Here is an 18,283-nt window from a genome sequence, read left to right as displayed (position 1 = left end):
TCCCCTCGGGTAGGTGCAGCTGGAGGGTGAGATTCGAGGTCTAAGCTGTGTGCAGTTTAGGAGGGAATGCCCTGAGCAGTCTGGGTGCTGAGTGGAGGTGACCCCTGGATGTCCACTGAGGGGGGCTCCATGAGAGCCCGAGCATCAGAGAGGCCCTGAAGTCAGGGACGGGCCTCTAGTCCAACTCTGATTCTAGGAGCCTTCTAATCACAGTAATTTTAAAAGGAAACCACCACATACCTAGAATTTGAGTCAACCGTAGTAATGAGAGTTTCCTGAAACGCAAGAGAAAAAGTAAAATAAGTTAAGGGGAACAATGGACTGAAAAACCTGTTTTATAATAAGATCACATTCAACTACTGCATTCTTCAAAAAGATATTGAAAGGGAAAATTACATCATACACTTCTTTTCACTAAAATGCCTAATTTCACAATTTTTTTGAAGAATTTCCAGAATGATCTACATTTAAATTACTTATGAACATAACCTAGAGAATTTGAAAGAAAATGTTAAAAACTAATAGGCTACAAAAAGATCCTGTACACAACAGATATCTGAATAGTTTAACGTAGAAAAGGATAACAGATATAATCGCACACACACACAACCCCATCATTACCTTTAGGAAAAAAGTTTAATTCTTCAAAATCATGAATGAAACGTTCAATAAAAACATTTCATTCAAATCTTATATGAAGTAAAAGTGTCCCCAAATTATATTAAAAGGACGTGTCAACCAAAAAGAAAAAATTAAGAATCACCATTTAAATTGTAACACACTGGGCAATCTTTCTTTTGCTCTGACAAGACAGTTCTAGAAAGATCCTGGAGGCCTTGGGGACTGACCTCACACTGTCACCCAGGAACCTCCAGAACCGGACGCCCTGTGTGCTGAGGTCTGTCACAGTTCCAGCCTGTCTACCTCCCAGCAGCTTCCGAGAGTTCTTGTTAGACAGGGAAAGTGAACTGAGATGGCTCTGGAAAATGCACACTTCCCCAAACAGCCGAATGACTAAGGCCTCGTGACTCAGGAACTTTTCCAGGCTTGCAAACGTGTTAAGAAGCATTCTTTTGAAATCCACACCAGCAAAAGCATTAGAACCGCAGAGGAAGGGAGCCATAAATAAGGCGGCAGCAGCATTTCATCTCTGCAGGGTCTCAAAGCGCAGAACAAAAAACCGTTAGCAACACAAGCAGCGGTGTGCAGGTCTGCATTGAGGCGAAGCTCCACACAGCAGGCGCGTTGAAGCTGCCGCCGAAGGGCGGACACCTGTTAGGGATGAGCAAGCAAAGCAGTTCAGAGACCCACCAACCTGGGAATATGGCCGTTAAGATTCCTGACATGGAGGGGGTGGGGGGAGGAATAAATCATTAAAAAAGAAAACTTTACATTTCTTAACTTTTTGAGCAATGTTCAATCCTAGAGACTACGACGAGTATTCACAACTACTGCAAGGTGATTTTTCAAATTTTATATATCATAAATAAAGTTAACAAAGATTCTTAGAAGTGGAATATGCAAAAATATTAGTTGGCTATTAGAAGACATAATCAACTCTGAAACACAATAGTTCATTGAAGTCAAAATATTATTCAGAAAGTTAGGCCTGAAATAGTAAACAGCAGGCAAACACACATCCATTACTTTGTTACACGGAGCACATGCACATGCACTTGACCGAACATGCTGGCAACTCTGTGGACACAGCTGGTCTGGCCTCCCTCCACCCACGCGGCCTGAGTGCTGATGCTCAAACGCCACTGGAACGTCCTCACCACCAGCAGCAACAGTGAAATTGTACAGAGCTGACCTTCAAGAGATCATATGCGATTTTGATTGCTTGTTAACTGTTAGGCTCTTACCCCAGGATGCTTGAGAATAAAGCAGGTTTGAATTACCAATTAGCCAATTGATGAAAAAGGAAATGGTCTTTCCTGCCCAGTCCTCTGAAGGGGCTAAGTTGGGCTTTGGTATGCAACTAACCAATATGTCAACCACAAACAGGGAGAAAAGACCATGGTTTTTGTTACAGGCTCTGCCACCCATTCACTCTGTGACCTTGAGGGGTTCAATGTCAAGCAGGTTAACAAGCTACCTCCCAGCAGCTTCTAAACGCAGTACATAATAAGCTCTACAGAAAGACATGCAAAGGCCATCAAGCTTTTGCAAATCAAAGTCATCTAATTTATAGATTCTAACTTAGCCCATTCCTTAATTGGAACTCTTTCCTAAAAATACTATTGTCAGACTAATGCTTTTCATGCAAAGTTGAGAGCCTACATAAGCTTAAGAGTATGCAACTGTCAAACCTAAAATGGGTGCTGGCCCTGGTGCTGCAGTGTGACCTTGAACAAGGTCAAACTTGGGACAAGGTCTGAGTGTCATAGCTTTCACCTTCCCTGGATCCTGAATCTTCCCTTTCTCAGGGATGCCTGAGAAACAAATAAAGTCATACATACAGCAATGCTTTGAAAACCACAACCAAGAAAAGGCACTCCAACTATTAATATCCTCCATGTAAGCAAATTGGATAAGCAGATTTGTTCATTTAAAATGCATCATTTCTATGTCTGCAAAGACCTTATTTTTGGCAACTTAACATTATGCTTTCCTTTGGGCAGAATCAAGCTAATAATCTTTGGTTCATCTTATTTTGCAATTCAACTAGATACGTTAAATAGGCAACATTTCAAAAATTCAGACCACAGCATACATTTATCAGTCTGGAGGTAGACGGATGGTTATACAGACACTCACAACAAAAGAACCATCTAAGGACACTCTCTTCTTCTGGAAAACCAGACCACATGAAAGGCAAGTCTAGAACAGTGGTCCTGTCCTTCCTCTCACTGTATTTGCTTTCGGCCTCTAAGAAAAAGAGCCAGTTCTTGTCCCACAGTCCTCTAGTTCTGCTCTAATGTAAGCAAGGCCACATCTGTTCTAAAACCAGACAGAGGAGAAAAGAGTCTGTCTTTCAAAAATAAGGCAGTGACGCTGGGAGACCTTAGCCCTAATTGGTGCTTTCTGCTGGTAGGCATCCTGGTCCAGGACATGGTTGGACCTGCATTAGATCTAAGCTCACGTACTGAGCCTTAGCAAATCCTTGTTTGATTATAGCCAAATGATTCGCACCAAGATTACTCAATACAGAGCACCTAACAGGAGAAATTATACTTTTTCCCTGACAAGTTTTGGAGAAAAAGCAAAAACTTCATGCACCGCAGAATTTCGGCAGTCCAAAAAGCAGCCTCAAAAAAGGTGCTAAAGCCATATGAACCAACAGCAAGGATTCTAAGCAATTGTTACAGAAACAATTCAAAGTCTGAAGTCCATTTTTTATCTTCCCAAAGATAAAAACATTGAACTTAAGCCTTCCTTGAATAGGGAAAGGAGAGAATATACATGAAACGGCATCACGCAGACTTTCACTGTACTATCTGGGGTGCCAAAGTAAACGTGGCCCTTTATGCTCTGCTGGATTAACTGCTTGATTTTCTTGTAGATTAAATTTAGACAATGTCTTGTCAGTAGCAGCTGGTAAATGAGTTCACCAAATCCTAACACGAGCCCTTTGTAGTCTTGCTGTTCTGCTCTCTCTAATAAAACCAAGAACATAAACTAAAACAGAAAAAGTATACTTTCTGTCATTTGTTTCAAGCAAACTTCCCCCACAGTCCTTTAGTTATAGGCACAGGACAATTTTTCACACTTGCACTTTCAGGGACTTTGGCGGTTGTCACAATTCTTACTCTGGATTTATCTTCAAGTATGAGCGAGATGACCACCTCAGAGAGAAGGCCTAGAGAACCTGGCACAAAATTAGTATCACTAGAATTATTTTCCTTTCCTAAGGAAAAAATGCACCAAAAAGTTATCATTTAATTTAAATAATATTAAATTTATCCAGCATTTACTGAACATCTACTATGCCCCAGAGATGTGGAGATGAAGACATGGGAAGTGTCCTCAAAGGTTTAAGCATTAAGACCTCAGCTCAATCAGATTTTAAGTTCTCTGAAAATAGAGCTGAGTCAAATCTTTCACTCCAGAGGCACAGTGCGAGTTAAAAAAAGGAGCTAGCTCTTCAAAAGTTATCCACTGATAATCATGATGGGAAAATTGTCTTAGGTATTGAGAGTTTATGATGAGAATACACGCCTCTCCTAATGAAACATAATGACTGGTCTATACAAATACAAAAGTCTGTTGAGCCAACCCAACAGATTATATATTCATTTAACCTAGAAACACACCTGTGCTGGCCTCAGTCAGGTCAATAAGAGACCTTTGCCCTCCAGTTCTCAGGGATGAAATACAGTGGCAATAACTATGGCCACCGAGACATCAAGATGGTTACACTTACCGTGGGCTTGGTTATCTTTGGTCTGTCATCCTGCAATAAAAAACAAGACACATTACAGAATGGAAACGTCTACAAATGTGCCATTTCCAAAGTGCTCATTTTACTGCGATTTCTCAAAAATGTTACTGTTCCGTAATTACCCTTTCAGGTTCATCTATCTAGGCTGCTAAACACAAAGTTTGATCCCGCTGACTTGACTGCAAAATTGTTAGCAGATTAAGTGCTGAAAGGTATTTTGATCTAGAGTTCCAAGTTTCTAACAGCATTCATGATAGTCATACTTATATGTTGGTGTGTGTGCACTTATTAGACTCTGATTCTGATCTTTACTTCAGAGAGCAGCTGAGTAATCAGATTTCTCCCTTCCATCCTCTCAAACTGCCTTTGAGATGTGTGTATGTGCATGTATGTGTGTGTACATGTGTATGTGTATATGCATTGTATATATATGTGTGTATATGTATATGCATTGTGTGTATATCTATGTGTGTATGTGTATATGCATTGTATATATATCTATGTATGCGTATATGCATTATGTATATATGTATGTGTATATGCATTATGTATATATGTATGTGTGTATGTATATATGCATTGTGTGTACATCCATGTGTTTTTGTGCATATGCATTGTGTGTATATATGTGTATGTGTGCATGTGTATATGCATTGTATATATATGTGTGTGTGTGTACAATTTGTGTGATATCCTTAGTAAAATCCTGTAATCTCCCAATCGTAGTGTCATAATTACGATTAAACCTCTGGCTGAGTCAGCTAAAACGGACCACAGGTGAATCCCATAGGCAGATGAGACAAAAATGCTGCTGTCACAGCCTAAAAAGCCAGCACTCTACCCTCACAAGCTTTGGAAGGGAGAGTAAGAACAGGATGGAACGTTTTTAAGGGCAGGCCCCACTGATTACCATAAAACTGCCCCCCTTTGGTAAAGTATGAAGATGAAAGTATGTGGGTGAATAAAATCTCCAGACAAATGAAGCCTATTTTCTCCAAGTACCATCTCCTACCACCACAGACCCCACCTGCCAACTCAATGGAAATGTGGAAGTGCTCTACAACGGGCCCATCTGCAGGCTTCCCTAAAGAGCCTCCTCTCTCCTCTCCTTCGCTCACGCACCACACGGCAGGAGCACTCACTGCTCAGGACGCTGGGCAGGTCTGCTGCTTCTGTCCAAGTTTGCAGCGATTTTCCTGATAACTTCAGTGGACAGACTAGGGAAGTTTTACATGGCCATTTACAAATGCCACGGAAGGTCCTGCATTCATATCACAGCCCTGGCTTGATATAAAAGCTGAATCAGGCCAGTGTTTCCCCAAGGCCGGTCCATGGACCAGCACCAGCGGGGATGGTCCCAAAGATCTGGGGTGAAGTTTTATAGAGGGCAGATTCTCTCATTTAATAGAGCTGATTTTTCTTAATTAAAATCATTTTTTAAGAATACAATAGTCTCAAACTAATGAAACTAGAAGGGGGACTCTTAAAAACTATTTTGGTAAAAAAAACAAACTATAAAAAATAAAATTATACTGCGTTTATACCCTCCACTTTCTAAAATTTGCTCCTCTGTGACCCTTCAGGGTCTGAGACACACTGACCCCAGAGCATGGCCTTGGGGTTAGAGCAGCCTTGGGCAAACTACGGCCCGCGGGCCGGATCCGGCTGTTCTATCCGGTTCTCTTGCTCTCCCCTCCGCTCCTTTACTTTGAATTTATATTAGTTCACACAAACACTCCATCCTTGCTTTTGTTCCGGCCCTCCAGTCCAGTTTAAGAACCCATTGTGGCCCTCGAGTCAAAAAGTTTGCCCACCCCTGGGCTAGAGGATTCTGACTCTAAATGCCAATGAAAAACGCAACCAGGGAAATGCAAACAAACTTCTAGGCAATTTGTTTCTGACAAAAATGGTGTTGTAAAATCGGGAGGAATTTTTCTACTTTACTCCTTTTTAAATCTGCAAGTCTACATAGCCTTAAAGAGAAAGAAGTAAAGGCCCCCAAAAAGCACGTACTGGATGCAGCTCCCCGATGATGTATGTTTTGGACAATTCTCTAGCATCCGTTGAGTGCCCAACATCCTCAAAGTTCTCAGTAGCATCCCCTCCGGCTTGTTCCCGTAAGACTTCTTCCCCACCAGGATGCTGTTCAAAAGGTAGAGAGACATAAGAATAAGTAAATATTTTTCCAAGCAAATGAGATCAAGGAAGTGGCCAGTTTATTTGGTTAAATAAATAGGTTATTCCAGAAGTCACAGATGACAACACGTGAGTATAACTCATCCATAATGTGGATGAAAACAATATACTCCTTTGTATTCAAATGCCTTCTTGAAAGTATGGTAGAACCCTTCTCCAATGGTATTCATTTCTCCGGGCCAACAGCATTAGGCAGATATTTTCAATCCTTTGGCAAATGTCCTCTTTACTTTTCCATAAAGCTCTCAAAATTGCTCTTCTCAGTCTTTATCTAATCTATTTTTCTTGAGTCCTGTCCCTTTGACCTCGTAGGTCTAAGTGTGAACCTACACCATTACCTTAGATGTAATTCATCTTTGAAAAGTACACTGTGTACCTGCCAAGTAGAGAGAGGGGACAGCATGAGTCCCCTGCCTCTTGCAGAACTTAGCTTTTGGTCAAAAGGAAAAGTGAAGCAAGCAGGTATTATAGTGACTTGCTCAAGATGTTGCCATAGGGACATATCATTGATAGGGAGCAGAAGCAAATAGGAAGGAGTTCAATTCTACACAGGGAAGGGGTGGAAAGAGCCATTTGTGTAATCAAAGCATTTCAGTGCTCTTAGCTGCTTTAATTGGTAAAACCCAAGGATGGTCATGATGCAGGAAGGGGAGATTGACACATGGGCCCAGTCATGGATATGGGTGAAGGCAAGGGAAGGAGTTCACGGCCAAATAATAAGAAGGTACTTGGCCAAGACCGGTTTGGCTCAGTGGATAGAGCGTCGGCCTGCGGACTGAAGGGTCCCAGGTTCGATTCCGGTCAGGGGCGTGTAACTTGGTTGCGGGCACATCCCCAGTGGGAGGTGTGCAGGAGGAAGCTGATCGATGTTTCTCTCTCATCGATGTTTCTGACTATCTATCCCTCTTCCTTCCTCTCTGTAAAAAAATCAATAAAATATATTTAAAAAAAAAAAAAGAAGGTACTTGGTTATATCATCCTAAATACTTTTTCAGGGTTAAAAACCTTCTTAAATTGAGCTTCATTATTACCTCAGATCAAATTCACCTGCCCTTGAGCTAAGCACCTGTAAGTATCCAATAGCCAAAGAAAACAATTCTCCTTTGCACAACTGACTGTAGTCTCATTTTAATTCCTCCCAATAATGGAAGACATAAAGGCACATAACACTTTAGAAATGTGGACAATTATTCTGTTTTGAAACCTGTTTCTCCTCCTTTTGTGTAAACATATCTAGTGCTAAACAAATTTACTTATTTTTTTCCTCTACTATTTATAAAAGTTATCCATCTACATTATAGAAAAATCGGAAAGCACAAATAGAAAATAAAAATCACCTAAATCACCCGTAATCTTGCCATCCAGAGAAATCTGGGTATACATATGCATACGTGTGAATAGCTTAAAAAAGAAAATTGTGATCGCAACCTTATGCACACAGCTTTGTTAGACAAAAAGCGGATGATGATACATGGTACAGAGTGAGTATGCATAGTGGTTACTCTCCCTATGTGAACTTAGGAAAATAATGTGCCATTTGCATTATTATGTGCCATTTGCTTTATTATGTACTCAACACACACCACATGTTGCCAATGTGCCACAGAATAAATATGCCAGGCTCCACCATGAGCCCATGTCCGGGCTCCTGACAATCGCTTAGGGACGCATCAGAAACTCTCCATGATTATAACTCAAGTGAAAACCAGCACTCTGAGAAGCATGTCAAACTCAAAGGCTAACATGGGCCAAATAAATGAGGCTTGCAGCCCACAGGCCACAAGTTTGACATGCTTGGTGTACAGCCACCAAGAGGCTGAGTGAGGGGCACGACCATGTGTCTGAACTTCCCAGAGAGAAGGGAACAGGTGGGTCCAGGACCAGGGAGGAAGGGCAGGTGGAGAGGGCAGGGCGGGCACACAAAGTTCAGGCCTCTTCAGAGATTCTCATCTTTACCCTTCGGGCAATGAGAAGTCATTGAGAGGCTCTAAGAAGGGAAGGTGACAAAATCAGGTGTCATTTAAAAACTAAAACCCTGTCTTCAGCATGGACAGCAGTTGTCAGAGCAGGAGAGGATTTGGCAGATGGCAGTGAGCTTATCTAGACGAGGGTGGCAGAGGGTGATGAGAGCCTAGGGCAGGCTGAAGGCAGTGGGAGATGAGGAGGTGGATGGTGAGGGACAGACAGGGCGCACCACAGCACCCCTTGTCAAGTTTCTGTCAACTGACTTATCCAAGAAGGACTGGCCAACATCAAAGCTGAAGCTGGCCAAGGACCAGACGACTCTTCTGTGTGGCAGGTCTCAGGATTAAGTCTCACCAGTATTACGATTGTGCCAACCATGGGGTGTTAAAGGGTAAGAATAAGAAGTTCTTGTCTGTATAATGACAATGCAATAAAGCCTTGTGTGATGCAGTTGGTTTCAGTTCATTTATTTATATTAATTTAACATAAATGAATAATTTTATGGCTTTAGTCCTCCTTTTACAATCACTAAAGGTCTGAAGTGGTCTCTTAAAGTCTTTTTCAGTTACACTTTATATAATGTGAGAAATACAGTTGTAACTGTGCTTGTGAATTTGAGAATTTATTAAAGTTATGTGTCTGCCAGATACATACAAAAATGAGAGAAATGCAAATAAGGCAGAAAACAAAAAGTGGTAAATGAGTATCAATAAAGCCAAGAAAAGGATAGGTCCTTCCAGTGGAAGGACAGGCAACAAAGGAAGGCCTGAGGACTTCACTGTGTGTCTCAATATGCCCAATGCCTGACAGATGGGAGGGCAGGTCGCCCATTCCCTCTTGATTGGTCGGTCATTCCAATTAATGGCACTCGCTGAGCCTGTGTGATCTAAAAGGTATATCCTCTGTTTGCTAAAAACAAAAACACACACAAAACTAAGAGCCCAAAAAGGAAGAACATATTATAAACTTGGTAAATTTTTTTCAATGGGCACCAAATACCTATAATGATGAAGCAATACTGATAGTCCTTTGGACAATGCTAATAAACAGAACAAGCTTAGCTTCTCCTTTCATGTTTAATTATCAGTGCCACAGTATTTCCAGGTAAACACTGTTGAGTTACCTGCTGTGAAAAGTCCACATATTTAGAGCCAATGACCAACATGTCCCTCTTCACCTGTGAAGCTGGCAGAGCCATGATCCCATCTACCCTTCCTCTTTCAAAATATACTGCAGTGGTAAGAATTTAATAGGATAAATACTGAGTGCAGGTGGTGTTCTCCTGCTTCCTGCGGGAGAGAGAACAAGGTTATCAGGGTTGGCCCCACACTCACAGCCTCACCTCAGAGACCATATGATAAGTTTTATTCATAACCAAAGTTCCAAGAATCTCACTGAGAAGACGGTGCCCTACGTTTAACACTACGAAACTCAATGGTTTATACCAGCTGTGGGCAAACTACGGCCCGCGGGCCGGATCCGGCCCGTTCGGCTGTTCTATCCGGCCCACGGAGCCGAAAGAGCAGAGGGTTCTCTTGCTCTCCCCTCTGCTCCTTCACCAGCAGCAGTGTTAACATGGCAACGTCGGGAAACACGGCTGCAGCTCCTTCTTCTGAGTGATATAAATCCGCCCATTCAGTAGAAGGAACAACCTCTCAATCTTCCAGAGGCTCCTTGTAATGCCCGCGGACGCGTCCCCCGACATCACCCTGGGAATGCGTAGACACGTTATCGTGGTGATGTAGGGAGACACGCCCCTGGAGAGCACAGTATCAGAGCATTAGCTAAAAAGGAGACCAACAACACTGTTCCCACTGAAGTTGATGTTTTAAAGACCAAAAACATTTCAACCCAGTCTACATTGCCATCTACATCTACATCCCGGGCATAATTTGGAAGTTGCACTACAGAAAATGTTTAATTTGCTGTTTACACATTTTGTTCTTTTCTATTTGTTTTAGTTTTAAATTATTTTATTATATTTAAGTTTAATTTGAAAGGCTTTTGTACCTTTCCTTTGTTAGGCAATTTTATTTTGCCTTTGCCATCTTCAATATAAGGTATGTTATTGTGCTATGATTCCTCCATTTTTTGAAGTTTCAAATTATAATAATTAGTGTTTACATTCTTCTTGTTAAAATGTTTGAAATGAATAAAACTATTGAAATAAAAAAAAAAAGACCGTACCCTTTTATGTAATGATGTTTACTTTGAATTTATGTTAGTTCACACAAACACTCCATCCATGCTTTTGTTCCGGCCCTCCAGTCCAGTTTAAGAACCCATTGTGGCCCTCGAGTCAAAAAGTTTGCCCACCCCTGGTTTATACCCTAAGTCATTACAAAAAACATGACCCAAACCCAATGGACAATACTCTCATGTCCTATTGAGGTCACATCTGAACTGTTCAAGTGAGGAAGGCCAGACCCCAAAGGGCTGTGGCCAGCTCTCCATCTTCTAACCTACTTTGGTATAACTAGTAGCAAGAGAGATAACACATGCAATATGCAGCATTTTTCAAATGAAAATAAGAGTCCAATTTCTCATGCACAGGGGAAAAAAAAAAAAAAAAAAGACTATCAGACTAAAATAGCAGCAGAAATTTCACCAGAGCAAACCAGCACAAACAGATCAGGTTCAGATACAGAGAAAGCACAATTGATGGATCATGGTCTTGGGATACATTACTTCTGTATGAAGAGACCAAGATTTATAGAGTCAACACACTGTGAGTGGTGCCTCAAATCCTGTTTCGAATGAGGCCAAAAAGAAATAATAAAGTAATAACTGCATTACTAGAGATTCCACCATATCCAAGATTTATTAAATTGCAGGAAAATTCTATTTCATATTTAATGGTGTACACTAAAAATGATCTCTAAAAACTGGCAAGATAAAAGAAACTTAGATACTACTCCTGATGCAGATGATTTCAACAAATTCTTGATATATAGGCAATAATCTTAAGGAGACAGAAAATGTGAATAAAATCAGTCATTCCACACTCAAATACGCAGTCTGCAACTACAGTAATTCAGAAACTAATTACTGAGTGAAAACACTCTCCTGGTCCATTCTTCATTCCCACTGTTTATTTCTACAGCCATTTTACAGTTCCTTAGATTCTCTACTCAAAATATAAAGATGAGTTTAAATTATAATTTTGGCATCACCTTTGCTAGTTATGTTCCCCTTTAATACAAAAGAGGTGAGCAAAGTTTACTACCCCAAAATATGCCGCTTCGGGATATTAATCATTTTACACTGGTTAATTGTAAGCAACAGCAGATGTGGGAGAAGCTCTGAAAAGCAAGTAGACGTTATAGCTGTGAAACGATTTTTACATTTTTAAGGGAAGCCTCCATCTGTAAGGGTGTCTCCCTCACAGTACCAGGCCTGCTGTTCATCATCAGTGGGGAAGGCAGATCTTACATCTACATAATAATCTTACTCTTGTCTACTGTGCTCTTCCTTGTCACCTCCCATAACTGACCACCTCCAACACCTTCTCTATCTTCAGGTGAAAGCGGTATTTAAGGTGCTGGCTTCCATCATTTTGGCGAGTTACTGCTCCTGGGTCTCTTATCATATACACAGAAGGTATACATGTTATTAAACTTGAATTTGCCTTCTTTCTGCTAATGTCTCATGTGAATTTGATTATTAGAGCAGTCCGAAGGACCTTGAGGTGGAAGGAAATTATTTTTCTGCCCCAACAGTTTCATAAGTGAGATAATCTTAGGTTTGATACAAAATACTATTTTTACTTAGTCTTTGATCTTAACTCCTAGAATCCCTAATTTTAGTGGCTTTGAAAAAAACAAGTGATAAAATTTCAAAGCCAAGGGTTGGAAGATCTTTTTACATGGCAAGAAAGCCTTGTATGCTTGTAAATAGAGCCGGAGGGTGGGGGGCACACTACCCATCAAGTTCACAGCTCCAGCCATGGATGGGACAGGTCTTCCTCTCTCCAACCCTCATGGTTTTTAACTACCTTCTACATCTGCTAGAATGTTCGTTCTCAAATACCATTCTGACCACTTCATGTGCCTACTCAAAAATCTACAGTGGTGAATTTCTGCAGGCAAATAGAAGTCCTCCTGAATTTCTCACAAAGAGCTTCAACATCTACATAGTCCAGGGGGTACCCAGGTGCAAAACCTCATCAGCGGGGGCAAAGCTGCTCTTCGCTCCGTCAGCTTCTCCCTCCCCAAACAGTTAAACTTCTAGCTGGGAAATAGCTTCTTACTAGAATAGAGATTTTTTCCCCCAGACTCCCTTGCAGCTGGGTATGCCATGTGATTAAATCCCAGCTAATGGAACATAGGTATAAGTGTCAGAAGCCTTCCCTTCTAGAGTGGTGTGCCCCCTTTACTATTTCTCTTCACCCCTCTCTTCATTCTGCTGTCTGGAATTCGGAGGTTGCCTCTGAACTTGGGATGAGAGCCAGACCCTAGAAATGGTCAGGAAGTGGGCTAGAAGTGTGGCCCTGAGGGCTTGATGGAGCACAGCCAGCACACCACACCTGAAAGCTTGTTCTTCACGACAGGTGAACAAACTTCTATCTTGTTTAAGCACTGTTGTTTGTGGTTCTTCTGAGCTTAATTCTAATTACTACATCCACCATTTGTCAAATACCATGTGCCAGACACTAAAGTCCTGAAAGCACATAAAAGATGCAAATAAACATATTCCCAAGTGTTGAGAAACTTAAAAAACCAAATTAGGACAATGTTCTTCACATACGTTAAACAACTGGAGAAATATTAAGGGACCATCTTAACATACCCAATATTTAATAATTGGGTTACCTTCATAGATATCTTTAAAAATAGTCTGAGCCCCTTTAGGTTAGAATTTGGATGAACAGAGTAGATACAGATGAGAAATCTCAAGAGGAAAAGAGGAACCTGAGCAGGGATGAGGCTGAAGGGCTGAAATGTGCTCGTGAGCTGGGTGAGTGAAGAGGTACATCTGAATAAAGCAAAATATGTGAGGCTGTGCCAGGGCTCTTTTTGTGAGCCAGCTTGACTGTCCAGGGGATGCTCAGACTAAGTTATTTCCGGGTGTGTCTGGGAGGTTTTTTCTGGATGAGATTAGCATTTGCATCGGAGGACTTAGTAAACGAGGTGACCTCCCCTTTAGGTGGGCTTCCTCAAATCCAGGAGAGCTTGAATAGAACAAAAGGCAAGGTGGAGGAAGGGAGAATCTGTCCCTCTTTTCCTGCCTTGTTGATAGGGCTGGGACATGTCATCTCACCTTCTTCTGCCCCTGAACTGGGATTTGCCCCATTGGCTCCCCTGGCTCTCAGCCTGCAGACTTGAACGGAGTGGCCCACCAGCTCTTCCGGGTCTCCAGCTTGCAGATAGCACAACCTGGGACTTCTTGACCTTCCTCATAATAAATCGCTTACACTCTGTGGATCGTGTGTGTGTCCTGTCTTCTGTTTCTCTGGAGGACCCTGACTAACACAGCTGGATGGTCAGAATGAACCAAATGAGGGAGGGCTGTGAGAGCCCATGGGAAAGGGCGGACAATAGGGAGTTCCTGAACAACAGTGTGACTCAAACAAACATCACAGGATCACTGTTGGAACAGACAGACTCCAAGTGCAGACAGACATCTGACCAGTGGGGGCAGCACAGGGCCTCTCCATCCCCACCCCCTCTCCCTGGCACAGGCTGCAGCCTTCTGGAAAGTTCAACCGCCTCCACCTCCTCTGTGGGACAGCAACAAAAGCATGACACTCAGTTGGAGATCTCGCTCAAAAGGGCAGGCCTGAGGCAGGCCGAAGGTTAAAATCCCCCCCAGAGGTTCAGAGTTTAAAGAACCTCAGAGACTCAACATTCTTAAACTCACAGATGGAGAAAGCGGGACCCAGAGAAAATAAGCCCAACGTCAAGCTGATAGTTCATGAAGGAAACAGGCCCACAACCCAGTTTCTGGCCTCATTCAGCCTCCCCTTCTTTTTGGAACATGCATATTAAATGACCATTTTTATGCTTCTGAACAAAGTGACTTTAGATAGGATGCCTTAGAAATAAAGTTTCTTCATACATTTCCCTTTTGGAAATTTAGAGGGAAATCTGTCTCACTTCTTCTAGACCCCAAGAAACTTTGTGCTGCCTTCCTGAGCCTTAATCACTAAGATTCAAAGGACACACTCTCCCTCCCCTCTCTCTCGCTCTCTCTCTCTCTCTCTCTCTCTCTCCCTCCCTCCCTCCCTCCCCCGTAATGCAGGTGGCTACCAGGTTGTCTCCGAAAAATGCAGAAGGGTGTGCAGAAGTCCACTCAGTGTCACCATGTACTCTAAATCCATACCCCCACCCCCAGAGCTTGCTTAAACTAAGCAAAAACAAACGACAATAAAAACCTTTCCACTTAGCTATACTGTTATATAGCCCAAAGTCCACCAACTCTGGAGTACCTTTCAATCCAAACAAAACACTTAGCCCTGCCAAAACAGGTGTGGTAAACAATGACTAGACAGAATAATGTGTGCGCAGAGATTATCTGCAATAATGAAGCCAAAGATGAGAACAACTCAAGGGAGTGTGGAAAGTGAACGATTTAAAAAGATTAGGAACAAAATAAGTAGCCTGCCCTAACCGAATGTTTTCTATCATTTCCAGATGCTGTTTTTCCAAGGAGGCAAAGAATGAAGGGCCTCGAAGCTGGCTGGGTTCTCCAGACTTTTGCTCACGGCCCCCACATGGACTCCGTAGAGGGGCACCTCTGCATGGCACTGCGTGGGGCTGTGCATGCAACCTCGAGCTGAATCGTCAAAGCTCAGGACCAGGCTGGGGAGCATCAGCTCCCTGTCTTACTTTGCAGATTATGGGATGAAACTTACAACAAGGCCCATCTGTGCGTTCACCCAGCTGGAAACATCTGCAAAGTCCCCTGGCCAGCTGTGTTGTTACCTCGATGGGGAAGCCACGGCCTGGCCTTAGAGGTTACAGTCCAGGGGAGACACAGGCAGGCAGACAAGTAGCAGCTACACACAGCAGCCCCAGGTACAGGAGCCAGCACAGCAGGTGAAGGGATCCACTCGCCCTGGAGCAGGAGGCTGAGAGTGTGTCAGGGAGAGGCTCAGGTGGGAAAGGTTCAGGAGTTTTTCACTAGGTGAGCGGGTGAGGACGTTTTTAACAAAGGAAAGGACATTGCAAAGACCCAGAGGCAGTAACACAGTGGCACCCTGGAGAACTGCAGGTGCTGTGTGTAACCCACTTCACAGGGATAAAAATGCATGATGAAGACCACCTGGAACTTGAAGCAAACACAATGAGTGTGGAGGGTCTGTGGGAGGAGCTGGGCTTAAGAAGTTCTCATACTCCACTAATCACAGGAACCCTACAGGCAGAACAATGTTTATAGTAAAGCTCTGTGGTCCTAACTTCCCCTCCCTTAACCTCCTTCTCCCGCCTGGCACACAGGCCAGAATGTGCACTCGGCTGCCATGTCTGTGTGCTCTGGGTTGCAACCCTTTTTTTTTCCCACATAAACCCTTTTTGATGACAAAACACCTAGTGGGTATTATTTTTCAGTCGACAACTATTTGTTAGTTTGTGTGTTTTTTTTTTCACTTGTTCTTATTGGATTAGGGGGAGGCAATTAGAAAGGAGAATTAAGCACATTATCACTTCCCAACTACTTTATAAATCACACTTCCCCATATTACTTATCTAAAGCTACATGAAACCCCTCGTTAGTCACATATTGGCCCAACCTCACGGCAAGCACTTTCCCCTTTGTGACACCTTCCTGACCCCTCATGGGCTCCCACCTCCCTACACTCCCCGGTTCCCATGTCATGCTCTAGAAGGAGTGATGGCTTGTTCTCCAGTAGGCACTGTTTCTGTGTCCAGGCGGCCCCATGCTATGGAAAAGCGCAGGCTGGGAGGGACCGGACCAGGAACTCAAGGTGCAGCTCTGCCATGTCTTCAAAGAGAGACCCAGGAAGGTACTGATCCTTCTGAGTGTCCATTTCCCCAACATCAAATATCTCCCTCCTCCTAAACTGCACAGAAGGGTAGATGATATAATTAGTAGAATGCCTGGCATATAATAGCCATTTTAATAATATCGAGTTCCCTTTCTTCCCCAACCCCACCTGATATTGCCACAAAGAACCTATACAGACCTGGTACAGTTCCTGACCCGAAATGCTGAAGGCTACATCCAGCACCAACCCCTTCGTCCCACCCCCACCCACCTTCATCTTCAAGTGCTTTCTATGGATTAAATCAACTGGCCTGATTCTACTGAGGCACAGAACCAAATGACGAGAGTCAACAGAAATAGGTATCATAAGGACAATGACATTTTCTACAGGGGGTCATCTTTAGAGGCCATTAGGATGAGGACAGAGAGATAATGCAGCTGTGAGCTGGAGAGCTGGCAGTTCTGCAGAATGCTATTACAATTCTCTCTCCTTGAAAAAGAGAAGCAAAATTCTTGGTTATTTTTAGAAAAGGTCACATCATAATAACACAAGTATGTGCCAGCTGTGTGGGAAACAGGGAGGAAAAGAGAAATAAGATGGCAAGGACAGGTTACTTTGTGTTCTTCCACCGGACTGTCCCCTCCCAGCTGAAGGGACGTTTACTGAGCAGCTACTATGTGCCAGGACACAGGGCAGTGAAGAGGAAGTTCACGGCTGCTGTCTGGTGGAGAATGGCAGCTAGCAAACAAGAAACATGCAAACATCGCCTGAAGTGCTAGCAAAGAAATGAAATAGGACGATGATGTGACAGAAAATTCCCCTTTCTGGGAAGTGACACTGAGCTGTGGCCTGAAGGAGGGGGTGACCAAGGGAATATACACCAGGCAGAGGGAAGGAGTTAAACAGAGAAATGATAAGCTGTTTCCACAAGATAAAGCTGTTTTGATTTTCTTCCAGAAATTACATTCTTTAATGTCATAATAACATGTCACTCAACATGAAAACTTGAGCAACCATTAGCGCGACGGAAGCAGTGGGATTCTGAACGCTGTCAGGACACATGCTCTGAAATGGGAGAGAAGTCCTTGACATGTATGGCAGGGACTCGAAGACAGAGGGCAGCGTGAGGAAGCTCAGAGGACAGACTTCTGCGGGGCCTGGAGGCGATACTGAAGTGGAATGGGGGCACTGGCAGACAAGGAGAGAGAGAGAGAGAGCATTACCCACAGAGGACAAGGACCCACAACCAGAGACGGGGTGGGCAGGGGTGGGCCAGCACTAGCTGAGCCCACGGACGGACGGACTTCATCAGAGCAGGAGCCTCATCAGACTTCCACTCAGAGCGGCCTGTGCCGGCCAGTGATGTATCAGGCCTCCTGAAAGCATGGGCCCTCCTCACACACGCCCAGCATACATGCAAACAAGCTCTTTTTTAAACAGCACAACACTGACTGTTAGCACCACCCAGATGCCCTGTGTTAGGAACAGAGGCCTTAAAGACCTCCAGGTCTTTCTTTCCTTCTAGAGCAGCCGTGGGCAAACTACGGCCCGCGGGCCAGATCCGGCTGTTCTATCCAGTTCTCTTGCTCTCCCCTCCGCTCCTTTACTTTGAATTTATATTAGTTCACACAAACACTCCATCCATGCTTTTGTTCCGGCCCTCCGGTCCAGTTTAAGAACCCATTGTGGCCCTCGAGTCAAAAAGTTTGCCCACCCCTGTAATCTAGACCCTCCTGTGAAGAGCTGCCGCAGCTATTTCCTTCACCTTTTAGAAGGAAACACGGGAAATGACA

The 18,283-nt window shown here is 43.3% G+C and overlaps 1 protein-coding gene across 5 annotated transcripts in view; it reads right to left on the bottom strand.

The window, feature by feature from the left end:
- Window positions 1-18,283, bottom strand: part of CYB5A (cytochrome b5 type A) — a 67,094-nt gene that overhangs the window by 41,446 nt on the left and 7,365 nt on the right. For all 5 annotated transcript variants that reach the window (XR_013961544.1, XR_013961545.1, XR_013961546.1 and 2 more), the window contains exons 2-4: window positions 6,398-6,526; window positions 4,367-4,396; window positions 241-275 (exon numbers count right to left, since the gene is read on the bottom strand). Coding sequence is in view for 1 of the 5 variants with exons in the window: in XM_080686593.1 (XP_080542719.1) it covers window positions 241-275; window positions 4,367-4,396; window positions 6,398-6,526 (194 nt within the window). In the remaining 4 variants the exon portion in view is untranslated. The remainder of the gene's footprint in view (window positions 1-240; window positions 276-4,366; window positions 4,397-6,397; window positions 6,527-18,283) is intronic.

This window comes from Plecotus auritus (assembly GCF_963455305.1).
Source record: "Plecotus auritus genome assembly, chromosome: 8".
Lineage (NCBI taxonomy): Eukaryota > Metazoa > Chordata > Mammalia > Chiroptera > Vespertilionidae > Plecotus > Plecotus auritus.
Note: the sequence above shows the minus strand (reverse complement) of the source record. Positions and strands in the feature narration are given on the sequence as shown.